At 52.8% G+C, this 25,755-nt stretch overlaps 1 protein-coding gene and 1 long non-coding RNA gene across 3 annotated transcripts; one reads left to right on the forward strand and one right to left on the reverse strand.

Moving 5' to 3' along the window:
- Nucleotides 1-2,436: 2,436 nt before the first annotated feature.
- Nucleotides 2,437-5,172, reverse strand: LOC133268164 (uncharacterized). The gene is made up of 2 exons (XR_009742961.1): nucleotides 5,024-5,172; nucleotides 2,437-2,975 (listed from the first exon to the last, which is right to left on the reverse strand). It is a non-coding gene; the product is annotated as an uncharacterized LOC133268164 (long non-coding RNA).
- Nucleotides 5,173-6,931: 1,759 nt separating this feature from the next.
- LOC133268376 (uncharacterized) lies at nucleotides 6,932-18,887 on the forward strand. Of its 2 annotated transcripts, XM_061451345.1 has the most exons (3): nucleotides 6,933-7,044; nucleotides 7,154-8,195; nucleotides 17,716-18,887. In XM_061451345.1, the coding sequence occupies exons 2-3, from the start codon at nucleotides 7,718-7,720 to the stop codon at nucleotides 17,889-17,891; spliced, it is 654 nt and encodes a 217-aa protein (XP_061307329.1). In that variant the 5' UTR covers nucleotides 6,933-7,044; nucleotides 7,154-7,717; the 3' UTR covers nucleotides 17,892-18,887. The 2 variants fall into 2 exon arrangements, with proteins under 2 accessions (XP_061307328.1, XP_061307329.1); XM_061451344.1 differs by having other exon boundaries at nucleotides 6,932-8,195.
- The last annotated feature ends 6,868 nt before the right edge of the window (nucleotides 18,888-25,755 follow it).

Genomic DNA, 25,755 nt, shown 5'->3' on the forward strand with positions numbered 1-25,755 from the left:
GTGGTTGACAGCCTGCACAACAAAATCATGCCCTGTTCATTATGAATGTCACCTTTAGTCTTAATTCAGCCTTCTCCCGGGGTTTCAGCTCCTAGAAGGGAACATTCCCCTGGCTAAATTACTCTCTGGTAGCATCGAACAGGCAGACTGGAAAAACAACATGCAGCACTTCCAACACGACATAAAAAGACGGAAGGGCTGCAAACACACCTCTGGCTGCAGTGGGTTAAAAGAGGTTTCTGTGCTTGTTAAATACATATTTCTGACTTAACACTAGTTCTGCTCTGGAGTTTATCCTATCCCAAAGTACTCAAGCGTCTTGCTGCCACTGCCAATGACAACTGCCTGCTGCTGACAAGAGGAGCGCTACTGCTAGACTTGGAGCACCACAGGGTGCTCGAGGCAATGAGCCTCTGCTGAGAGGCAGCAGAGCTCAGGCCAGACTAGAGCTCCTTCATGCTCCTGTCACTCAGTCCAGGGCTCCTGCAGTTCATGAGGAGCTGGCTCATCTTGCCTCACCTGAAGGGGAAATGGGGCAATGTGGTGCTATCATGCAATACATCCTTCAGTCCAGAAGGGCTGTGCCCACATCTTTCCTCCATTCTGGAACCCATACGCCTATAGCAGCTGGATGTTCTCATCTGTGATCCACCAGTTGCACACATTGGAGCACAGGAAAAGGAGTGTTACCCGCTTTCGTTCAGGACACTGGATCTGCTGGTTTGAAAGAAACACAGGCTAACATTACAGCCCCCTCTCTGCTATCAGCTTTTTTAATGTGACCATATGTGGAGTTGCAGGCACAGCCAGGATGTGGTCCCAGAGACTGGTTTCCCACTTGTGAGTACAGAGCACTCTGCAGACCCAGATCCAACTCAAGTAGGCAACAGTGTAGGGATCAGGCATGCAGTTCAGTGTGTGATGCAGAGCTGAATGTGTGCCTGGGAAATAGCAGGTAAGGGTTAAGAAAGGTGGTGAGGAAAGGGCACAGCTGGAGCACAATCTGCAATGCAGAAGAGAGCACTGCATCACCTTTCTGATGCTGTGGCAGATTAATCAGGAGTCACAGAGAGTATTTGTAACCTGCCTGGCAACCCAGCTGCATTTCACATGCTCAACCCTACTCAGCTCCTCCTCCACACCTGAAATACCAGCCCGGCTTTACAGGTGCCATGGTACAAGCAAGTTCTGCTCTGGGAGAAGAAAACACTGGAGCAAAGACATTGCAAGGGGTAGAAAGCAGAGCTACACACTCCAGTGTGTGTCTGTAGGGGAATGAGAACTAGCGTTTATGGGAGTCTGTATTTCTGTATCTCTAGCTGCAATGGGAGAAGTATTTCAGGGAAGCAGGTAAGTTTTCCTACTTGCCTTGCTCCGTTTCTTTATCTGGATAAAGGATAAGCCTGTATTTCACAACTTCTTGTCATGCAGGAAGGTTGGCATTTAAAGTTTCCCCTTGGAGCCCAGGCATTAGCACTGGCCAGACGTTAGTGGATAGACCCCTCAGTCCCTCGCTTTTAAACTCTCTGAAGATCGTTCCCCTACAGACACACACAGGAGTTTGCAGCTCTGCTGTGTGTCCCTTGCAAAGTCGTTGCTCAAGGACCTGCTTCTAGCATGGCACCTAGAAAGTCATGCTGGTGTTTCAGGTGTGGAGGAAGAGCTGAGTAGGGCTGGGTGTCTGAAATGCAACCAGTTGCCAGTTTCTGCTCTATTCTGGCTGAAAGAAACAGCTGGTGACTTTCTTAGTTTCACTCTACACGTCCATCTTAGAGGGTGGAGAAGATAGAATATGTAGAGACTGCCAGCTTCTCCTTCCAGATTCCTTTGAGAGGCTTTGGGAGGCGTCGGATGCCACCAGCCTGGCTCACCTTCTCCCTGGATTTCAGGATAGCAAAGCTTTGAGTGGAGGGGGAACATTTTCCATCATTTTTTTCCACCTGTTAAGATGAAGCTTTCCTGATCTTCTTTGCCCATTTGTGTCTGATTTACCCATAGATATCACCTGAAATAATTTTCAGCCATTTTTGCCTGTTCCGTGGCTAAGCAGTGCTTTCTAGGGATGCAAAGAGAACACATAATTCACTCTTCCCACCTCACCTCCACTGCAATTAGTTCTGTTGGCCTGGGTTTGTTTACTTGGGAAATACTCCCCTTTCTTTCATCAAAGCAAGGTTTTCATTTTTGTGCATGCCTTCAGCCTCTCAAATCCATTGAATAAGCCAAGCTGTTCATGAAACAGTTCACACATAGAGTTAAAACCCTGCTTTGTTTACCAGAGACAGCAGATAGAGAACAGTCTTCCTAGGCATTGCACTTAATATGGCAAGTTCGTGATGTTATTCATTAGTATAATCTGGGCTCTTTCAGCTTTGGGAGCATGAATAATACAGTATCAAAAAAAGCCATTTTGTTAAAAGGTGTTTTTATATAGAGATAGATAGATAAATATAGCTCGCTCTGATTCATCTGCTAAAAACTGCTGCTGTCCCTTGTTTGTTTGGTTTTTTTTCAAGCAGAAATAGCTGGGCAAGAGGAATGCCAGGAATGGAAATCCAGGATAAGCCTGTATCTTGTTGTGCAGGAAGGCTGCTGACAAAACTTTGGTACAGGTCTGGAATTTGCTTGGAAATGAAGTCAGTGCTCAGGGTGTAGTGCAGCAGCAGCACACAGCCAGGCAGGGAGGCAGGGAAGAGCATCTGGCCCATCCAGGGATGAATGAAGGTCAGCATGCCTCATCCGTGGGAAGGCTGCAGAGACTGGGACATGAGCTGCGCAGCCCCCACGACCTGGTGGCTGGATATGAATGTGGATGTCACCCTGCAGAGCTAGAGTTGGGATGGTTTGAAGAAGTCCTGTAAAAACTGGTTTACCTTGTTCTAAACGAGGTCATAAATCTTTGTGCTGCTGCTTCTGCTGGAGAGGTGCAGTGACACCTTTGGTGGGGATTCAGGGTATGGTGTCAGCAGCCAGCACTGAAGGGAGACACCAAAAATCCTTGAGACTGAAAAGTTATCTTTGGGCAGACAAATGTCGTGCTCAAAACTGTGGATAGGGATGCACATATTGCTGCTGGAGCTGCACATCCTTCTTTTGCATTCTTGGCCAACTGGATAGCTCTCGGACAGGGTGAGACACAAAGCCCTCCCATGCCATGACACACTTCACAGGGATAAACTGCAACACTCTCCATCCCTACTGCTCAGCTTGCACCTCATAGTTGTTGCCACATTCACAGCCTCCGTATCCCTTATGTGTCACAAAGGAGGCCACGCAGACAGCAGTGGAGCTGGGAGCAGGGTCTGGTCTCCAGCCATGGTGCATTCCCTGGGCTTTAGGACAACCTCAGGCTTTAGCTCCTGTAGAAACCCTGGGATCTGCTCCCAGTCGTGAACAAGAAACCAGACTCTGCTCAGGGCATCACTTGTGATGTGTCAGAGTGGATTTTCAGCCCTGCATGGACACCAGCATTAGTCAGTTTGATCCTGCCTCTGTGGAATAAAACACCAGTGCTTTGACTATAGTTACACAGAGAGTTAAGCCATAAAATAATAAGGAAACAGGTGAAACAAACCCTCAACATCCATCCTGAGAAACAAGATCTTTCTTGACCCACTAAAACATCATTTGTTCTTGTTCCCAGGAGCCAAAACACCGCTCTTCTGCATGAGCTGTGTGTATCGTTGGGTATGTGTGTATCCCTAAATTCAACTTGCCCAGTTGCATTAGGACAAACAGCTAATTTTGATATTCATTTTGCTTCTCCATCAACCCCTTTGCCAAATGGCATTTGGGTGGAATTGTGGAGATTGTGATTTTTATTTAAAGTGATTTACTAAAATCATTAGCACTTTTCCCAATGAGAAATCCATGGCAATACTTTTAATCTCCCCCCCCCCCCCCCCCCGCCCCGCCATCTCACCAAATGCAAATTATTTTTTTTTAATAACAGAGAGTATGAAATATATTAAAATCCACATTTTTATATTTATCCATGTTCTTTCCCTCTGTAATGGGATGGAAACTGTAATCATGGAAATAAAGCCTCCCTTTCAGATGAGAGATGCAGAGAGTGTCTAATGAACATTTAAACATCTATTTAGTCGCTTTGAATTGATATGGGTGTTAATGAAAAAGAAAGAGGCCACCTTTACTGTCACTGCAGGGAGACGCAAAAGGTGGAGGAGTATATTTTGGCATTACCCTAAGCCTCTTTAATGAATTCAGCGCCTGCAGCAGACCTCAGAGCTCCCCCAAGCGCTTTTCCTGCCTCTTCCCAGGAGTGCTCGGTGGAGGTCTAGGAAACCGAGGGGGGCTGCCCTCCGTCCTGCTGGAGCTGCTGTCACCAGCTGCCCCCAGGCAAGCAGAGAGCTGCTGGCTGATGGCTTGCTTCATCCCCCGATGTGCTGATTCACAGCCACGCGTTTCCCAAAGAGCCGGGTGTGAAGTGTGGGAGACGGAGCTGTGCCAGATGTGCTGCAAGCTCCTGGCCATGGGGAGCAAGACAGGGACCACCAGCATCCACACTGTCAAAGCACTGTGAGCAGGTCTCTGTGTGTCCCAGCTTTCAAGGGTGCCCAAAGGCAGTGAACCCCTGACAGCCCCAGCAACAGCCGAGCACCATGGCTCCTTTGGCTGGCACTTGCAAAGCTATGGGGAGAGGAAAGTGTCAGCCAGGTCTCTGTGTTCCTCCTTTAGGTTTAGATGAGGAAAAACCTTTTTCTGATGGTACAGCAGGAAGGAAAGGACTGTTGTCACCACAGGTTTGTCGATGGGGAAGCCATCTGCTACTTGCAACCCTGTTCAGCCATTCATGCAGCTGGTCCTTGCTACCTAGGAGTTCCTCTGTTTGGGGTGTGTTTACCCCTATCACTTGGGGCAGAGAACCTGACCCAGCTCCTCGGGGACTTTAACCCATATCTGATTAAAGCACTTAAAGGTGGTGACTGCCTCAGGACCTCCAGAGTCACAGCATCCCCTTCTGTTCTCAGTTCCTCTGATTGACCTCCCCACTCACATACACCTTTGCAAATACTTTGCCCCAGATCACCCAGCTCCTTTCCCTTCTGGGAATAAAGGGACACAGAGTGGTGGGAGCACATCTGGGATGGTCGTACCCAGAGCCAGCCACAGGCATGGTTCAGCCTGGACCAGATGCTCTCCCTTTCCCTCTGGTTGATGCACTGGTGCCATGGCAACTGCTAACACCAAACAGCTGAAACGACAATACAGCTTCAAAGCAGCTTCAGTCCCTAAGGACCAGTGGGCATATTCTGGGGGTTGTCATCTCCTCCTGGGGACCCCAGCTAAAGGATGTGCCTCTGGAGCAGGGCAAAGCCAGACTGCAACATGCTACCCCTGCATGGAGCCCAAAACCCACCTAGCATTGAAAAGTTCTGATAAATAATCAATCTTGCCCCATGGAAAGATAAAATCTGGCATGGCAGGACTCAGAGGCTGAGAGAGCAGCTGTTTGCCCTTAGCTCCTGACTCCTGCCCTGGCCCCCAGAGCATCCCATCTTCATGCTTTGGAGGCAGAAAAGCAGCTCCAGCACCAAGGATCAATGGGGCAATGGGACATTACGACATGTCCCATTGCAGGATTACATCTCCATGCAGCTGCCCAGATGAGTTTCTGCAATCAGTCACAGACCCGCTACTTGCGAGAAGTTTTTGGATGCTGCAAAATGGTCCTGGGGGACAGAAATCACTGGGACCTGGTCCATGCACACTCCAAGAGGGGCAGAAAAGCTTTTCTTTGCTTCTGAGCTGTACAATCTGTCCATCACCTACTTGAGCCCTGGTGATTTCATTGTAAGGGAGAGATGTTCCCATTTTATCCTATACCCTTCCACCCCCCCGGCAGCTGGCTGGATTGCTGCTGGTAACACACACATTTAAAGTTAATCTTTTGCCATTATTTCTCAGAAGCTCCATCTGGCTGCCTTCAGGCCTGGTGCGGTGATTTCCTTGCCTCCGTGACAGCTATTTTGTACACGGGGAAGCTGCCCCCCAAAAAAGAAAGAAGGATGTGAAAGATGGAGCTGTGATATGTTTTCACCTCCAAATATAGAAAGACAATTTCCCCCTCTTTAAGATTTCTTCTTCCTCCTCTTTAAAAATGTCCCAGTGCCTTCAAACTGAGCCAGCACTCCAGTGAAATCCCATTACCAAGGAGGACGAAAAGTGTTTGCAGGGAACCTGGACCAATAAAAACCATCATCAAGGTGACCAGAGACAGGCTGGCTCTTACTAGCTTGCATAGAGAGCTACCCAGCGTGGGGAGATGGCAAGGGAGCTCAGCCCCAAATCCTGCAGGCTTTCTGCAAATCGGGCATCCCGCTGATGCCAAAAGCTTGGCCTGGGCGGGGAGTGGGGAGGACAGGACTGCGTGGGGCATCGCTCCCTTGGGATGCTGGCGGTGGGATTGATGATGTCCGCCTTCCTCCCGGCAGCGCCTGCGATCTGATTTCTCCCTGCCGGTAGCACAGCTCCCATACAAAGGCTGTGCTGAGCACTCGCGGCGGGGCTGGACCAGGGGGTCGCGCCGGAGGGGACACCGGATCCGTCCTCAGCGCTGCTTGAGCCTGTGCTGCCGCTGGGACGCGCCGGCTGCGCTCTCATGCACACGCGTGTACCCAGACGCACGCTCCGGCTGCTGCCCACCTTCCCCTCCACCGCTCCCGCGGGAGGATCCATCGGGCGGATCAAGGCACGTCTTGTGGAATCAAAAGGATTAACTCCCCGGGGAGCAGCCGCCGGCTTCACAGCGCGCTTGGGAGTTGTGGAGCCAGCCCCTCGGCGGTGGATAATCCCCCTCGCTGCTGGCAGCCGCGGCGGCTGGGAAGAGCGAGCAGGGCTGTAGGGTGAAGGGACAGGAGAGGAAGAGGACGAGGAGGAGTATACACAGACACACACACACCCCGCAGGCAGCGGCACCGGAGCGGTTGCTCTTTGCGAGGAGGTCTGTAGGGAGCCGGGCGCTGGATAGAGCAAGCTGGAGCATCAGGATAGCTGATCTGTTCGCTTGAAAAAGTCCTTAAGGTAAAACCCGAGAGCAGCCACTCCTCATCTGGGCTGCCCTTTGGAGACCAGGCACGGGGCTCGCTGCTGTTGTGGACATCGTCTCTGACCATGGTTTTGTTCTTAAAAGGAATCAATCAGGAGATGTCGGCAACACAAGTTGCTGAGAGCGCGGCTGGGAGCTGCTTGCTGCCTGCTCTGACACGCACTGTGAGCAGCTGAACTTTGTGGGGTTTGAACATACATTTCTCCTCTGCGGACACTTCAGGCAGCACTACGGGAGAGGAGAGGCACGGCACCGCACACCTTGCGCCTGCTGGTACCCACACTGAGCTTGGGGGATGGCAAAGAGGGATTTCTGCCTCTCCAAGGACCATCACCTGTGAAAAGAGGCTGGAGAAGGGTGATTTATCTTTGTTTTCCAGATGACTGAAAATAGCTACAGGATCCTGCCTCTCTGCTTTTCATCAGTGAGTAGCATCTGGGGGAGATGGCTGAGGGACAAAAATGGTATCGCTCAAAATCATTCTAGCACCTACTTTTTTCCAAAGAACTTCATGTCCATAGGGGTTTGCCGCGGACATTTCCAGGGGTGAGGACCAACATACCACAGATACATCCCTACTGGATCATGTAAGAATTCGCAAATGAGAAACTGACCCCAGCAAGACCTTCTCTGCCCAGCTTGCAGTACATGGTTTGGTGTAAGCACGGCAATTCTCGCCTCTTTCTTTCCCTTTTAAATCTCTTGGGCTTGGAGACCTCTCTCCCCATTGCAATTATGATCATTTGCAACATCAGTGCCATCAAAGATTGGAGCACTTTCCTCTCCCAGATCCTTCCCAGCGTTAACAAGACTCTGAACTTGGTACAGCAAGTGGAAGCCACCACCAGCTCGGTAGTAAGTGTCCTGCAGGACCCTGAGCAGGACAGCTACCTGTCCAACAGCCAGTCCATGAACTCCAGCAACTTCACGGCTGGCCTGGACCACTTGTTCCAGTACTCGTACTCAGACAATGACCAGCTCTACAAGGAGTATAAGCCCCCTCCTCGAGATGCCATTCCTCTGCCCAAAGCTGTCCTCTACCTTCTCATGGCAGCCCTGGTGGTGGTGGCAGTGGCGTATGCCATCGTCGGGCATCTCATCAAGGACCTCATTCATGACTTTATAGGTGAGTGCGGGCATCAGGCGCTGTGTGCATGTGGTCAAAAAGAGCCTGGGGCAGAGCCCAGGGATGCTGGCTGATCAGTCTCCTTTGATTTGGTGGGGTTTAGACCAAGCCTTTACCCTTTCACATTTACAGAAGTGTTAGTTTATCTGATGTGCTGGGTTCGCCAAGCTGAGCTGTGTGTTGATGAGCTTCCCAGAGAAAATCCTTGGGTTCAGCTCCCTTCCTGAAGAGATGAGGCTTGTGCATGTATGTATAAATGTGTGTGTGCTTAAGTTGGTGCTGCCAAACAACTGAGCTTGGATTACAGGTCTCCAAAATGAAGAGTTTCATGTCAACAGATACCTGAGCACGGGAGAACAACCCGCCAGTGCATTGTGAAAGAATAGCTGCCATATGAGCCTAACCCCTGATCAGACACCAGAGAATCCACAAACTCCCAGGAAACGCAGCTCAGCAGTCTGACTCCCTTGTACAGCGCCTAGCACAACCATTACAGCCTGTGCAACAAATCTGGACAATGATAGCTCAAAGAGTGCATGTTTTTATGGGATTTGGCTTCCCGGCTCTTCATTCCACCCTGCTGCTGATGAACGAGGTCCCTTGTCATTGGGGACAAAAGCGCAAACACTCTGCTGGCTGTAGCCGCTGTGGGCAGGCAGAGGTGCAGGCAGAGGTGTTGGCTGCTTAAAGCATGCCCTCAGTGGCACTCTTGTTGTTTGCCCATGATTTGTCAGGCTGGTCGTGCTGGGGAGTGCAAATGTACTCAGTTCCCTAAGGAATGCATGGTAACTTTTGGCCCCCACAGCCAGCTTGCCATGTCCTTTTAGGAACAGGGCCCTGCTGCAGGGAGCTGGTGGCAGTTTTCCAGCTCAGATGAGGGGCTAGGAGGGATCCACAGATGAATCTAAGCTCCTAGCTCCTGCAGATGTATATACCCCCCACTGAAAGCTCTGAGGAGCAATGTCCTCTGCAGGGGAACAGAGCTGAAATCCCTCTGCACAGCCCTTGCTCTGAGCCTGCCCCCCAGCCAGGGATGCAGCCCTGCAGGCTCCATCTCTGCAGTGGGAGGGAGATCACACTCATGTGGAGCAAAATACACGTGCTCCTTCATGATTTCCCTTTATTTCCATGCTCCTGGGATGCAGGAGGTACACACCAGTCAAAACTCTAACCAACTGCCTGCAAGGCAGGCAGCACCCATGCCCATGCCTTGCTGATGGGACGGGCAAGCCAAGTCCCTTGGGCAGGGGGTCATGACCAGGCAGGGGCCAGCAGATATGGGACTTAGGTAAATGGGAAGGAGGGATTTGGGACAAGAAAGGTCGAACCTCCTGGCAAGCAGCAGTGCTTGGGGTCTCACGTGAGGCTCAGCCAGGAAAACAGCAGAGAGCTGCTGCTGAGGAGTCTTTCTTTGCCCCAGCTCGAAGGGAACTGTTACGTCTTAAAGTGTTATATATAACACTTAATCAGCATCTTGCTGGGGCTGTAACGTCTCCCAGCTCTGCCACTGATCTGATTTAGCATTGTCTTCCCAACAAAGGGACAGCACCTAAATTATACACACTCCTGCCCTGAGATGCTCAAAGGACCAGGTCAGGACAGGTTAGAAACCCCTCTGAGTCGCAATGCCCACACAGAGCAGACACCCCTGCCCTTTTTACTGGGGTACCTGGGGCAGGAGAGCATGGATGTGAGTGCTCAAAAACACCCCTTGGGTGACTACTGGAAAACAGAACCAAAATCCACATAAACGTCATGCTCTTCCAGGCAGGGAGAGAGGCTGAAGCCAGGGTTGGAGGCACCCATGCCCGTGCTGTGCTCAGCATCAGTGCACCCTGGTGACCTTGGGCACCTTTTGGTTTGCCTCTGTGTGGGACAAGGTCAGCGGGGTGTCCCTTCCCTAGCAAAGCCACAAACGGACAGCCACAGCCTTTCACAGCACCACAGCCATCCCAGGGCTGGCCAGGCGCTGGGAATATCTACCCACTTTCTGCCACTTTGGAGAAGCCCTTTCCCAGCTGAACATCCTTGCTGGGCACAGAGCGTCCTCTCTGCCCTGGTGGACGTGACATCTCTCCAAGTTAGGGTCAAAAATCCAGATGTGAGCTTCTGCCCCATCCAGAAAGAGTAGGCATCTACCAAACTCCAGCAGCACCCCTCAGCGCCAAAGGCTGCCTCTGACTCGTCCTATTTAGCACTCCAGGCTTGTCTTCACACCATTTATGCGCTTAAAATGAGCCAGTCCTTGGAGGAAAGCAGACAAGTCCATGTTTGTTAACTCTGCCAAGAAACAGCCCTTAAAGAGAAGGTTCCATTTGAATGAGTTTGCATAAAATTACTTCAGGGACAGGACAGAGGGACCAAGGGATAGTAAATAAGAAACTGGTCTATTAGCTGCCTTAACACAATGCCTGAATTTATATACTCAGCAGCAGCTCCAACTTCCACTAACAGAGTTTCTGCACTAATCATATTTATAAGGATACAGAGAGATGGAAATAAGATGCCAAAGGGCTGGAGCCTGTTTGGGGGAGATTAAAGTGTGAATAGCTAATCGCTACTTTAAACAGTCACTCGGAGACGTCAAGGATGATTTTAACTCCTCACCAGCAGCTTGTAGGACACCACTGGGGGACTCAAAGCATCACCAGCTCCATGCACCAACAGGGACCCAGTTGCTGGGCTCAGTTCAGGAGGGCAAAGGGGCTCTCGGGATGCTGCTGAGCTCTTCCCCCTGTGAAGTCTGCATGGGTATTTGAGGCACTGACACCTCTTGCAGCTGCTTCTTAAAATTCAATTAGAGCTTGTCCAGGCATCCCTGGGGAGAGATGAACGCAGCTGTGATGCCCAGTTTGGTAAGGAATAGCAGGAAATGAGAGGCTGCATCAGAGGAGAGGGAAAGATGTATTATTGGAGAGGATGAAGGCAGAGATCCCCTCCAGCCAGGGTGAGGATCCTGTCTGTCCTCATTCCCCTGGGTAGGGATAAGAGGGCTCTGAAAAAGGCCCCTCTTCAGGTTTTCCTAGACACACTTGGCCAGGGAGAGCCTGGTTTCTCTCTGGTTTCTGATTTCCCACTTGCTTGGAGCTGACGAAGCCTCATGTTTGCGCCTTTCCCAAAACTCATCGGACATCTCTGCCTGGGGATGGATGCGATCCCCGCGAGGCAGGAGGGGAAGGCTCTGCGTGAGAGCCGCTCAGACCAAGGCCACCAGTTAAGACAAATTGGGTCGAAGCATTTGGAAAGCGGCTTAACTCGGGAGCGCTGGAGAGCTGCCAGGGACGGCGCTGCGGAGAAGTGCCGGCTTGGCAAATGACAAGCCTGTCACCAACGCGCGGAGCGCCTAATTACTGCAATCCTTGGGAATCAGCCCGCCCTCCCTCCTCCGTCCCCAGCAGTTCACTGCACATTGCCCTTATTGAAACACACGAAAAAAAAAAGGAGGAAAAAGGGAAAAAATAAAAAACACCCCAAAAGTTTGACTGGAAACAAAGCTGTTGCCATGGGGACCACAGCGCGTGCGGTCCCTGGGAAAGCATCGCACTGCCTGCACAGAACCACTCGGGTCTGCGTGGGAGCTGATGCTTTGCAAAGAGACCTTTGCTGGTGTCACCCAGTTCAGACGAGGTTTCCTCTGAGCTGCCGATCTCCGGAGGAGACCTTGAGGAAGTTTTTCCTTTGGGGATGAGCCCAAGATGGGGTACGGCAGGGCAAGCTCACTGATGCTGGTGGGACTGTGTGGGTCGATGGCTTCAGAGCAGCTCAAAACCTTAACCCATTCTTGGAGCAGGGTCTTTCATTTCTTTGCCCTTTTGGCCCACCAGCTGTATTTTTCTTTTTCAGCCTTATCTCCACCCGCCACATTGCAGGCTTCTTTAGGAAATGGTCTCCTTGAACAAAGAAATTGTGCATGAACGTGGCGTTACTGAAAATAGCTGCTGGGTGATCCTGCAGGGAGTCAGGATCCACTTTTAATTGCTCCACGCAGAACCACAGGGCTCTTAGGATAATTCAGCCCGTGGCAGGGATTGCAAACTGAGTCTCAGGCCCATCGGAGAAGACTTACATCTTCCCTTTGGGCTCTGGTTTGGCTATGATTCATTTGCTTCCCAAAGTTGTTGGAAAAGAAGAGACTACATCAGGTTCCCTTCTGTTTCCCACCTGGGTGCTAACCCACCTCTAACACTAACCCCCTGCCTCAGTTTCCCTTTGGGTGCATTGGGGTGCACTGTGGTTCTTTAGGCATTGGTTAGGGGTGCTGATGTCTAGCAGTAGCTGCTGTAGGATGGCTTCCAGTGGGTTAATTCCCACTCCCAGCTACTGTAATAACAGACAGATGCCCCATTGCCGCATCCATCCTGGCATCACCACAGCTGCAGGCTGCGGCTGTCGGCCAGACAAGTGGTCACAGTGGTCTGGCCCTGCCAAAAGCAGGCAGCAGTGGCCTCACTCCAGGATAGCTGCTTCTGCAGCCAAACCTTTGAAGCACAAAGCCTGAGCAGTGATTGTTCCCAGCACATGCTGCCAAGGAACGACCAAGCCTGGCCTCAGCGATACGCCATCCCACAGTGGCATTTCCATGCCTGCCATCCAGTGGTCCAGCAATGGGCTGTATCAGGTCCCTAAGGTGAGCACCGTGCCTCTCTACTCCTCTGCAAGTGCTGATGTTTTTGAGCTGAGACCAAGCACAGCTCCTCACTCTCTGGCCATCTTTGCCTCCATGGGCTGGAGGATGAGGAGAGCAAATAACCAAGCCAGAAGCATCCCTGCCTTACATGTACCACACCTGAGTCACCACCTCCCTGAAACCTGCTCTCCAGAGCAGCAACACTGCCCAGGGATCAAATGCAGGCTTGGTCCAGGGTTGTTCTGGTGCACAGGAGCTATTTTTAAGAGAATATCATAATTAACTGAATGCTTTTTCCATATCACGCCCTTTGATGACAGGTGACAGCTCTGCAGAGGGACAGTGTCCTTGCCTGTCCATCACCAAAGTAGCATGCTCATGTTGCTTGGTGTGTAGGACAGTTTTGACTTGGCCAGCATGACTAACCTAGGAAATTTCTGCAAAACAGGGAAGGAAGAACAGACTCCAACAGCAATCTAATTCAGAAAGACTGGGGGGAAAGGGACTTCTTGATAACAAATTACTACTGCCAGAGGCAGACAGAGATTTTCCAGCAGAACAAACCTGGGAGATATCTGCTGATTTTGCTAATGAATAAGCAGAGTCCATCCTGCAAATGAGACAGATACGATGACCAGCTGAGACTGCAAAGGGACATGAGTCACATGAGGGATACCCTTGAACTTGGCCAGAGCTTGTCCTGCCTTGTTGCAGAGCACAAGGCGATTGCTGGGTCAGGACATGCTTCAAAGAAAGAGGTGCTTCTGCTTCTGCTCCTGCTGCTGGAAAAGGGGCTTTTTTAGCAGCTGTTTTCACACCCAACTCCATTTAAAGCAAATAAAACTAGAGCACGAGTTCAGTTGTTCATCTAACTTGTTTCCCCTTCCGTTGCTTGTTTCCATCTCTGTAGGGAGTGTGAATGTCTCACTGCATTGCATTTAAATTTCATCCCTTTCTCCCACTTCCCTCTGCTCTTCTGTCAGGGATATCTCTTGTCCAGTGAGCGAAGTGCCTCTTAGACATCCCACCCTTTTACCAGTGGATGCAGGGGACCTGACCTGGATAAGACTGGGCATGAAGCATCCCTGTGCTCTGTGGACACAAGCAGCAGGAGGCTACTCCCTGCACTGTAAGGGGTTTCCAGGTGAGGATCACCCCTCATGGTGCTGGTATGAGGAGAGGTAAAACACACTGTGAAATCTGCAAAGCCCTGAACAACGTTTGTCTGCCCCTAAAAACACAGCGCATCCTAAGGATCCTGCTTCCAGGGATGCAGTCAAAGACCCAGGCAGAGCCAGGGAGGTGCAGGGGCACTTTGTGCCACATCACTCAGCTATTTAGGGAGAGATTCTAATCCACAACTCCTGGTTTACTTAGCCTGCCCTATCTCCTCTCCCCAGCTGCTTTGGATCAATCCCTCCATATCGATCTCACCCCATCTCAGCACTTTCCACCTCGCCTTTCGCCCTGCAAGACCTCAGGAGGCAGGCTGAGCCCCAGCAGCTCCTGGCCAGCAGGGAGAGGTGCCTCTGGGTTAGAGGCATTTTGTCCCTCTCCTTTACGTGACACATGACTCCTTGTGGCTGGAGCCTGTGTGAACTCAAATGGTGACTTTCCTCCAAAAGAGGATTTCATTTTCCTCTCGGTGACAACTGTGCCCATTTTCTGTTGCTCATGCAGACCCCCTGCCAGAGGTAAGGGATGGAGAGAAAAATCCCTGTCACGATGCTAAAGGCTTCAGCTACCTTAAGAGGGTCACCACCATCCCTCAGCTCCCACCCCCTCACTACCCTCCATTACCTGATTACAATCCCCCCTCCCCAGGGCTCATTATCAAGGTTTCTAACCCGTGCTTGTGCGTGATGTAAGGTTGTGCATCACATCCCCTGCAAAGATCCTTCCACATCGAAGCAAGGTTTAATCTCATGGGGCCAAAGCCGTGCAGGTCTCCCCTCTCCTCCCCTTCATCCCTCCTCAGATATCCCATGGGAGACTTTGGTTTCTCAACCGCAGGCTGAGAGGAGCGGGGGGGGGCAAGCTGAGGAGGAGCATGTTGAGGCTGCTGACAGTTTTATGGCTGTTTCTCCAGGGTCTTGCTGGCAGGAGATCCTCCATCAGCTCCATGGGGCCTCGCTCCCCTCTTCCACACATGGCAACACGCTGAAGTTACAGGCCATAAATGGCCACAAATAACGTGTAATTGTGTAATTACTTCACTCCTTACTTACACAGTCAAATCATAAAGGCATCGCAGTAAATACCCTCTAATGACAGCCTAATTACATCTTCCTGCAGATTACTGGGTAATTAGATCCAGCAGGCTCCAGAAATAATTCCCAGGGAAGCAGCGGTTCGGATTAGCGCGTACAATCCGGCCCGCTCTTACCCAGGAATTAGACCGTGGCAGCCTCGCATGAGCCGCCTTCCCTGGGCACCCTGTCACCCTTTGGTGATGACGCACCCTGACCCTTTTCCCATAGAAATAGCTTTTGCTGAGCCCCACATTGCTCTCCCAAAGCACCATCCTCTGCATTTCTCCCTTTATAATGGTATCACGGTGCTGTGCCTTGCTTTGGTTTCTTCTGCTGCCTTCAAATGCCCTCAAGTGTTCATTGCTTGGCCACCAAATGCCACTTCCCCTCACTTAGAGGCATGCAAAGCTGTGCTCTTTGCTTCCTATCGCATGCTGCAACCCTCTTGCAGTGGGTCTTAGGATATTTGGGTACCCATCACCTCTTTTTCTACAGGATATTCCCTTTCTTCCCTGCCAGACCAGCCCCTACTCCCACTGGAGTTTTATGGCTGACGTCAAGGAAAGCAAGCTGAGAACTTTAATAGCATTTGTAGGAGGCAATCTTGTTATTGTCTTCCAGATCCTCCTCATGCCAAGCGGTTGCATGTGAGCCTAGGAGGTCTTAGGGGCAGGAGAGGGGGGGTCCAACCAGCATGGACCCAGCCCAGGCAGCCAGGAAGCAGCCAGTGGAGTGTTTGGCTTTGGTCTAAATCCAGTAAATCCAAGCAAAATGGAGGCTATAAAGGGAAAAAGACCTAAATGAGCCTTCTGAGCTTGGCTGCTTTCCTCAGGGAAGGGTTGCAATGGAGATCCCAGGGATTGTGGACCATGCAAGTGAAAGCTAAATGCCCCAGTTGGGACTTGGGGCAGATCCAGGGCTCCCCAAGAGCCTTTGGGCCGCATCTTTGATGAGTTCTCCCATCACTCCTGGGAGCACCAAGGTAGCTGTGGGGACTGTGGAGGTTGTCCTGCCCCTCTCACACAACCAGCAAACCTTGATGGAGGTGATGGAGGTGAACAAAAAAGGAAAGACAAGAAACAAACAGTCATTGTCTGGACACACCACACGTGCCCAGCATGGTGGAAGCCTTCTCTTCCTTGTAACCTGCACCCATGTCCAGCCAGCCCACACCAGCAGTGGGGTACAACACCCCCCTTCTCTCTGCCTGGTCGCTCTGGCAGGGCTGGACACCCACCCTGGCTCCACAGCATGAGCATCACCCCAAAAGCCATGCCCTGTGCACACCTTGGGAATGGTGTGGCCAAATGGCTTCAGGCTGGAGAAAAATGATAAATCTTCTGGTGTTTCTTCACAGAAGAAGCTTTGGGGCTTTCAGAAAAGCCCCAGCATTAACCTACAGTGCACACACCAAGCACAGGGAGGACCACAGGTCATTGCCATCTCTCTTATCACTCCTGCAGCAATGTCTGGACACCACTGGTGACCCAAAAAGTCAGATCTTCCCCTCCCTCCACACCTGGGATCCCACTCCTGCGTTTGTTATCATTCAGCCTTGGTTTGGCTGCAAAGCTTTTTTCCACAGCCCATGAAAAAGGCAGTGTCTCACTGTGATTGCACTTCTCTGGCCCTGCTCTGCCAGGCAGCCTGCATCCTCCTCCGAAGAGCTGCAATTGAAACGCTGTTGGGGACAGAAAACGCCACAAAGGAGAAAAATGTTATTTCTTAAACAGGATCCATTGGTGAATAAGTGGATTCCCTCAGAAACAACTAAACCAGGCTGGACTTTTGTCTGCCTCCTGATACTCATCTCTGCTTTGTTTTGAGAACAGGGCTGAAGCAGAAAGGTCCTGGTGCTCCACTGCCCACCACCGCCACTTAGACTCGCCCACCTTTGGTTTGCTCATTGCTGGTGTGTCTCCATCATGGCTGGACATGGCCTCTCACTGCCCAAACAGCCAGGTTTTTAAATAGCAGCTATTTGGGAAGCAGCACACCACAGAGCTGCAGCGCTTTGTGCTGCAAGGGATGTCTTGGTCATACCATGTTCCAGCAGTGACCACTGTATTTTGGAGTGGGATCAGTCACCCCCAGGGTTGTCAGAGTAGCTGGATCAGCTCAGAGCCACATTGTGGTGCTCTGGTGTTCTGCCAGAAGCACAGCCCCAAAGCTGCCCACGGAAGGGTTGAAGCCCTGGTGTGGCTGTGATGCACTCCCATGGCAGATAAGCTGTGTCCCCAGCCATGCCTCCAGCCCCTTTTGGATGTCACATGGATATTTAATCATTCCCTCTGTTTCTGACAGCAAAAACCTGCTGTGGGGAATACATTGCCAGAGAGCCCAGATGCACACTTCGCTTCAGAGGCACTTCATTTTCATTTTTGGGATTAGCAGTGTGATTTCATTTGCCTAAGCCAGGAGGGCTTCCAGAAACAAGCAGCCTGAAAACCAGCCTGAAGCTGGGAAGAGCAGAGACCCCAGTACCAGGGGATCCAAGGGGACTGAAGGGGCAGGGGTGGGATGGTAAATATCCAGAGTGAGGGGCAGGATGTAGTGGGAGGCAGTGATTTCCCAGCCAGCTTTGACTCTGGGAACAGCCAGACGTAACCAGCAGCTTGTTCTGTGCTTTTGCCTCCTCCAGACTGGATCTTTGGCCCCAGCCCGGATGACAACAGCAACAAGAGCGACGTCAACTGCATCAGCAACAGCGTCAATGAGATGAGTGAGATGCCCGAGGTGCCACGGCGCCGGGACCGCCAGCCCCAGGACGTGGTCATCACCATCGGCGAGACCTGCCACTTACCACAACAGACGTGATGGGCACGGTGGCTGGGCCAGGTGGGATGGAGCAGCAGGAATGGAGCGGAGCGATGGAGCAGCAGGAAGATGCAGTGGGACTGCAGCAGCCACCATGCAGGACTGGGCAAAGAGAGGAAGGGAAGGGCAGAAGGCACCACAGAGCAAAGCCCTTCTCGCCCTGGTTTTGCCAGCCTCTAAGGACTTTGCTGGGGTGGGTGGCATTCCCCTTCTTCCAAGCACGTCAGTCCTGCCCTGATGTCTGCCCATGGGTTCATGACCTCCCTTTCTTCCCTGTGAATAGCAAAAAAGAAAGGCAAATGCAAAATACACCCACCAACAAGAGGAATGAGCCAGAGAGGAGCCAGGCGGTCCTTTGGTGTGCGGCTGCCCTGCAGCACAGGGATGGATGGTGAAAAGGGCAAGGGCGACAAAAAGGCAGCATGAGAAACGGGGGTGTCTGTTTCTGGGGAGAAGCCCAGGACACAGCAGGGAGCTGGGGCTGCAGCATGAGTTGGGGGCTGCAGAAAGGCACTGGAAGGTCAGTAGGAGCCAAATCCAACCCGGTACATCGATGATCTGCACAGGCCATCATTCCACCCCTTAGCTTTGCAGCTCTGCTGGGTGCCTTCCTCCTCCCTGCCAGGGCACTGCCACCCAGAACTGCCCTTCTCTCTTCTCCCCACTTCTCTCTTTCCAAAGGCATCCTTTCCATTGCTAACTGCAGGTGGATCCTCACTTCCCCTTTTTTAAGGGGCTGAGGGGAAGCCAGCAGCAGGCAAGGTGGGGGGTGACCTCCCAGACCAAGTGGGAAAAGAAGCATCACGATGGTTTAATTGGTATTCTAAGGCCAGTTCTTGCCCTGCTTGGGGTTTTGAACCAGGATCCATCATTTCGCTGTATAGCAGAGCACAGGCACCAGGACCAACCTCATTCCTTTGTCCCAGTGCCTCTTCATTATGAAGGTCCCTTTGATGTCCACATATTTCCTAACCTTAATAAAAGGCTATAATAATGGCCCAGAGATCTGGTCCCAGGAAAAGACAAGTGGTCAGGACTTCAGGGAGCCAAGCCCTGCCTTTCCCAGACTGAGGCACACAGAGCACCCCTAACAGCGGGAGCCAGAGCGTCATTTTCCCCTTCTGAATGCAGTTAGGGGAAAATGAATGTATTTTCCACCTCCTGCTCTGATGGCTTTTAATGAGAGCCATTACCAGCAGTCCCACGCTGGGGCTTTGTCTGCTTTGCAGCAAGCAAGGGCAGTAGCTACAGTACCGCAAACACCCCTCAGTAATTAACCATTTCCAATCAGACACTCCATTGCTCCATCCAGCATTCTTCTCCTATTTGATTTGGCCCTGGGTTTGTAATGCTAGGTCCAGCAGTGGGGCTGTCAAGGAGAAGACAGGCAGCAATGCCACAGAAACATGGAGGGATCCTGGGGGTGAGCCTGGGTCTGTCAGTGATGGAGCTGGCTGTGTGCTGGGGAAACTGGGAAGGTCCAGATTCCTGCGGGACAGGAGCTTATATGTGGTGGGAAGGCTGGTCTTTTCTTCCCTGCTCTTTCAACACATAGAGGCTGGGCAATGGGGTGACCCAGCTGCCCCCAGTCACTGCTGGGGGTACAGTGAGGCCATGTGTCCAGCATTGGCACTGCTCTCGAAGGGACTGGTCCCTGCCATGGGAACATGGCCCTCACCGGGCACAACTGGTCCCCCCACAGCTGCAGGCAACAGCCCCAGCTGCTCATCTGCACTGAGGATCCATCACGCAGCTGCTGGAAATGAGGCTTCCTTGTGGATGGAAGCAGCCCCTTCCACTCCAGCAGGGTCCTTGCTCCCTTCCTGACACTTGTTGGGTCCCACACGGCACGGTTGGACCCCGCGGGGATGCTCCTGCACAAGCAGCAGCTGGCACCCAGCATCAGCGTGGCTGCCATCCACCCAGGACACTGTCCTCCGAGCAGGAGAAGGAAGGAGCCAAGCTCCCTCCTGTGGCCACCGGCACCGGGGTCTACCGGGCTGCTCAAGGCTGGGAGCAGTCTGGTGGGGAATCACCCTCAGCCCGCTCCCCTCCTGGAGCCAGGACCCCTCCTTTGAACCCCCTTTTTTGCAGGGATTCAAGGAAGGATCCTGATGCTGTGCCCATCCCCAGACCAACCGAGCCTCAGGTAATGCTGTGGCAAGGGGAAACCACCAACCGTCTTCCTGAGCCCCAGCGTCTCACCTGCTCAGCGCCGGGAACCGGGCTGGCTCTGGGGCTGTGCAGGACCCCATGGCTGTAGCTGCTTTCTCTCCTGTGACCCCACTGGAACCCGCAACACGACAGGGGAAACAGCAGAAGACACCAGTTTCACACACACACCACCTCCGTCCCCCCATCCCTGCATCGCTGCCATCATCTGGCACCTGCCTCGCCGTGATTTATCAACAGACACCGCACTGGTGCTGAGCTCTGAGGATGCTCTGAACCTGTCAGAGAGTCATGAGACGCCATGGAGCCGTTTTGCCTCCAGAAACTGGAGCAGAGTGTGGCTTTTGGCTGAAAGCAGCCCCTGTCCCTCCAAGACATCAGTGGCTTCCAGCCCAGGCACCCACCCCTGGACTGGCTGCTTTTTGGAGGACATCTCCAGCACCCTCAGAGCACCTTTGAAGCGGGGTGGCAGTGTAGGACCAGATGGACAAGCAAAACTGAGAGGGTGGGGAAAGAAGAGTTGTTTGGGGGCCAGGGCACATGACAGCAACCTCATCTGCTCCTCTTGCCTACCAGGACCCCTACTCAGGGCTGGGCTGTCCCCACCAACCCTTTCCTTGTCCCGCACCTCCTCCAAGCAGGGTATGAGGGTCCAGCCATCCAACATCAGGGGCTCAGGGAGAAGGTCCATGGGAAGAGGTGTTGGGGGCTGTTTTGCCTGGGGGAGGTTTGGGGGGTGCCAAGGGGAAAGGAGGCTGATGAGGGTTCCAGGCTGCTCCGACTGCTCCCATGCCTGCACCTCCTTGGTGCAGGAGGTTGCTGTTTAAGCTCCTCTTTCCTCCCCTAAGCACCTTAGGGAGCAGGGGCGAGAGATGCCGGTGCTTTTTATAGCAGCCATAATCCTCACTGCACACACTGCCTGTGCCCTCCCACCCCGAGGCCCAGGACTGAGCCTTCAAGATGTGGGCTGCTGTCCCAAAACTCCCTCAAATCCCTTCAGTTCCCAATGTTGTCTCTCTCCCAGGGCACCGATCCTGGCTGGGGATAATTGTGGCCTCAAAACCCCTTTGCAGAAGGTGTCTGAGTGCCGCAAGTGTTGCACCCCTCTGCCAGTTACAGCACTCTGATGTACAGATTGATGTTACAGCCAGACAGCTGCAGAAGTGCATGGATGAAGAGTGGAGCCACTGCCTGGCCTCTCTGCTCCATTCCAAGCCTGGGGAGAAGGGATGCGGAATGGGAGGTTTGATGCCTGGGAGAGGCACATTTCACTTCCCATCCCTGTCACAGTGGCCAGCTCTGTCCCCCTACCCAGCCCCAGCAGCAGTCACACACCTGTGACCACCACCAACCATGGAGGACTGCATGCTCCCATTTGGAGGCACCCCTCTGGTCAGGCTCCCCATCCTGTCCCACTGGAGATGCATCCTGACATCCCCCTGACAGCCTCTCTGCAACATATTCAAAACATGTATTTTTCCCTTTAAACACACCGCGGAAGGGACAAAACCAGGCTGGGGGGGGTCCTCTAGGTCAGGCCCAGCTAAGACGGTGAAAGAAGATGAATTTCTCCAAGGAGCAATCCCGATTTTCCTTCCCCTCCCCACGGGGAACCGAAAGCGGGCAGGAGGTGGCGACAGCAGCACACGCATCTGGGCACACACAGCTTCAGGTGTCACCCCTGGGGTGGCACTGAGAGAACCCAGGTCCCACTCTACATGGGAAAGGGGGGATTCTTACCAAGTGATGGGTATATAAATGGGAAGGAGAAGGCGGCACATTGCGGACCCTGATGGGCCGGGGTGGGTGCGCACCACCCAAGGGAGGAGGAAGGGGACTCCTGGCACCTTGGCTGGGCTGGAAGGGTGACATGGGCAGGGAACCCAGCCCAGAACCTGTCCTTGTCACCCGTCCCTTGTCACAGCCCTGAGGCCCCAAGCAGTCATGTTTGTTTTTCACTCTCAAGCAGGGTTGGGAAGCTCTAAAACCAAAGGATTAGAATCCAAAGCAAAGGCCAGGCAGGGAACAGCTCCAGGAGGCATTTCCCAAAGGCTCAGCTAGCTCTTGGCTTGTGCTCCAGCTTTGTCCCTGCGTTCAACAGCCTCTGGGTCATTCAGCTGCTGACCCAAGAGCAGACCCAGGGGGAATTCAGGGGGTACCACAGGAGGCAGGAGGCTCCCATGAGACGCTGGGCAGTCAGAGCATCCCCTGCCTGGTGTGGCTTCTCCAGTGTGTAATAAGAGGTTGAGCACACACTGAAAGCATGCCCGTCCTTAGAAAACAGGCGGAAGGGGGGGGGGGGGGGGGGGGGCAACTCTTCCTTCTCAGCTGCCTCTGCACAAACCTGTAGGAGGTTCTGCCTTTGGAAACCTGTAATCCTGAGGGAATGGGAAGGAAAAACTGGAAACCAGCTGAAAACTCAGGGCACAGGAACCCTCCACTGGGCTGGTTTAACCTGGTACAGGGGAGTCCTGGGCAGGGCACAGGGAGCAGGCTGAGTGAAACCAGGAGAGAAGGAGAGCTAGATGATGGGGCCAGCCTGAGCCAGGTCCTCAGTGCCAGCAGTGAATGCTCTCCTGATCTGGAGGTGATTTTGGCATCATGGGGCTCTCCCTTGGCTCCACCAGCACCAACATTTCAGCCTTGCCCAGGAGAACATCCCCACAGGCAAAACAGGGCAATCTGAGAGCAGGGTTTGGGGGCATGACCAGCCCCTCCTGTCTTAGTTGTTGGCCTCTCTGCCCCACACTGCCTGCAATGGGTCAGGCAGCTCAAGCCCAGGGCTCCGCCTGAAGCACTGCTCCCGGCAATTAGAGAACCGTGGGGTGAATGGGACACCCTCCCCATTGGCACTGGTGTCACTAGGTCACATCATTGCACCCCTACAGCTGAACACTTTCTCTTGAGGGGTTTGGTTTTCAGGCAGGTCACCCTGTAATGCAGCCTGCAATCATCTCAGGGAAAGCAGTGGGCAAGGTATTGTCAGCCCCAGGTTACACTTGGTCCATCCGGACCTTTTCTTACCTTCTCATGTTAGCAGTGGATGCCAGAGACAAGCCTCAAGCAGAGCCCAAAAGGTTCATTTTAGAGCAGTTCCAAGCAGCCCTGTTACAGGTTTCCTCCCAGCACCTGATCCCTGAGCAATGCACAGGGAATGATACAAGGGACAACATGGAGTATCCCTGCCCCAAGTCCTGGTGAAGGTCCCTGTGCCAGGATCCAGCCCCATACCCCCTGCACCCACTCGCCTGGTCACCCCACAGCAATGCACCCCACAGCAGCCAGCTGATAGGGTTGTATGGGGCTATAGGTCTGCCAGACCAAAGGCCACGGTGAGGGGCGGAAGGGCTGGAAGCCACCTCCCCTTTGACCATGGGCACCAGGCTCTTCCCCTCTGTAAAAAGGTTATTTTCCTGGTGCCTCCCCACAGGAACTACCATAAATCGCTTAAATGGCTGCAACACTCAGGGGATGGGCCCTTTCTGAGCCAAGCTGCATGTGGGGAGGGGAAGGCCCAGGGGAGTGTTTAATAGCTAGCAAGGGGAGCCATTGAAGTGTTTTACTGCCTCGTTAAGTCAGTCTAATCTCTGTGTATATCTTTAAAAGAAAAAAAAAAGATGACTGCATGGTGTTTTTATTGTAAGAGGTGGGTGTTTTCTGGCACCGGCTGGGATCCTGCCTGCTTTATCTGCTTGTTTTCTTACCTAACACCAGAGCTGCACAGCCCAAGGGCAGCAGCAGGCAGGGCCAGGCACTGCTCCTCCCTGGGCAGTGGTGAGAAGGGAGGCTCCATGTCTATGCTGCAGGCTGTCTCTCACCCATGGGTGCTGTGCACCCCATTGCTGCGCCCACCTTGCAGCAAGAGGTACTGAGATTGGAGGGGATACCCAGATTCTATGCGCAGCTGAGGCTCCTGTAGGCTAGGCTTAAGAGTCCATACCCAGGGGAACCGCAGCAAAGGCAATACAGAGCTGCCTGACCGCTGGGTCTAGCTATGGAAGAGGAACAGGCTGAGCATTTTGTTTCTAAGGTTTCCTTACGTTATGTTTCACCTCAGCCCAGCATAAAACGTGGAAATCCTGCCAAACCCTGCTGGCTCCAGCATCCACCTCCCCATCTGTAAAAACTCATGGTTTCAAAGCCAGGAGACGGAACGGATGCTGGGCTGGGACAGCAAGGCTGGATAAGCCGCCTGCGTTTGCTTTGGAAAGGCTGATGTTTCCACGAGCTCCAGTGGTTCTAAAGGGACCCACCCTCTAAAATCCACCCAGGAGCAAATCCCAACAGCCTCAAATCAGAGCTGTGGCTGCTCCCACCCCATGCTGGGCTGGAGAAGTCTCTGTCCCATACCTGGACCCCCATGCACACCCTAGATGGAGGAGGCTGCAGGAACCAAGGCTGCAGACGCAGAACAGGGGAAGCAAACATGACTCCAGCATGGCTAATGGGGCTGGCAAACACCTAGAAAGATCTTCCTTGGAAATCTGGGCAGGAAGGGTGTTTGTAAGTGGAGACATGGATCAGCTGAGCTCAATACACTCCATCTCCCACAGATCCAGTGTCACCAGCATCCTTGCTCCCAGCAGATGTGCTCTGGTACCTAACTGCTGCAGGAAGGGTGACTTTTATATGTCACCACCCTGATGTGAGAAGGGACAGATCCCTGGACACATGGTCTGGGTTAAAGGACTGGGGTTAAACCTACCAGCAGCTCCACAGGATCTCACTCTCCCCTTTCCCTACAAACCCCCATAAGCTCAGCAAAGCACCGACACTGTGGCCTGGGAGACACGCTATCATTTATTAAGCCAGCTAATTTTGATGAACGTGATTTAACAGTGCTGGAGGACTTACCCTGTCTCCCGCAGAGACCCTTAGCTGCTTCATGCCATGCAGGGTTAGAATGGAAGCAGGGGACAGGCAGCCTTGGGGGACGTGGTGGCTTAGCAGCAGTGGAGCTACACAGGAAGCTATAAGCTGCTTGGAGGCAATGGCAAGCCAAGCACAGCTGCTCTGGGGCAGGCAGATGGGATGCTCACATAGGGCAACCTGGTCCCAGTTTGCTGAGATTCCCACAAGTCCTCAGCAGGTGCCATCTCCTGGAACTGTGGGTGTTGTGCTCTCCATGTCCATCCAGGAAAGCCCTGAGGATCTGCAGGCAAAGGGAGGATGCTCAGGGGCCTCAGTATGGAGTACAGGTTCCACTGAAGGTGCTGCTTCAGAGGCACAAAGCTGAACCTGTCATGCACACAACCACCTTCCTAACCACGGCCAGCTCACATCTCGTATCTAGGGAGAGCCACAGACAGGTCTTCCCTCTCTCTTGACTTCCCATTGACATCAGGAGATGGTGTCCCCACTCCCACCACGCCAGTAAGGGAAGAGCCAGGCTGTGACCCACACAAGCAGGGTAACAACAGCATCATGGTGAGAGCAAAGCACTGAGCACCCACGCATCCATGGCTTTTCCACGCACATAGAAGAGCCCCTCTCCTTGAAGCAGGATGCTCAGGTCCTTCCTGCATCATCTGATGAAGGCAGCAGGCCTGCCCAAGCTCTCATGCAGCTCCAGCTTGAAGCCATGCTCTACAAGTCAGCAAGGGGTGTGCTGGGGGACGCAGTGTGTGGACAGTAAAAGGCACAGGCAGAAGCCAAGGCTAAAAGGACAAAGAAGATGCCTCCAGGGCAGGGG

This window comes from Pezoporus flaviventris, unplaced genomic scaffold (genome assembly GCF_033815535.1).
Source record: "Pezoporus flaviventris isolate CSIRO_AGI_PZ_B2104156 unplaced genomic scaffold, CSIRO_AGI_Pfla_v1 ptg000013l, whole genome shotgun sequence".
NCBI lineage: Eukaryota > Metazoa > Chordata > Aves > Psittaciformes > Psittacidae > Pezoporus > Pezoporus flaviventris.

Excerpts from the sequence above, each read along its gene's own strand:
- LOC133268376 (XM_061451344.1), top strand. The coding sequence starts at position 7,718 with ATGGTTTGGTGTAAGCACGGCAATTCTCGCCTCTTTCTTTCCCTTTTA. Across the intron at positions 8,196-17,715 it reads CCTCATTCATGACTTTATAG|ACTGGATCTTTGGCCCCAGC; the intron begins GTGAGTGCGGGC and ends TGCCTCCTCCAG.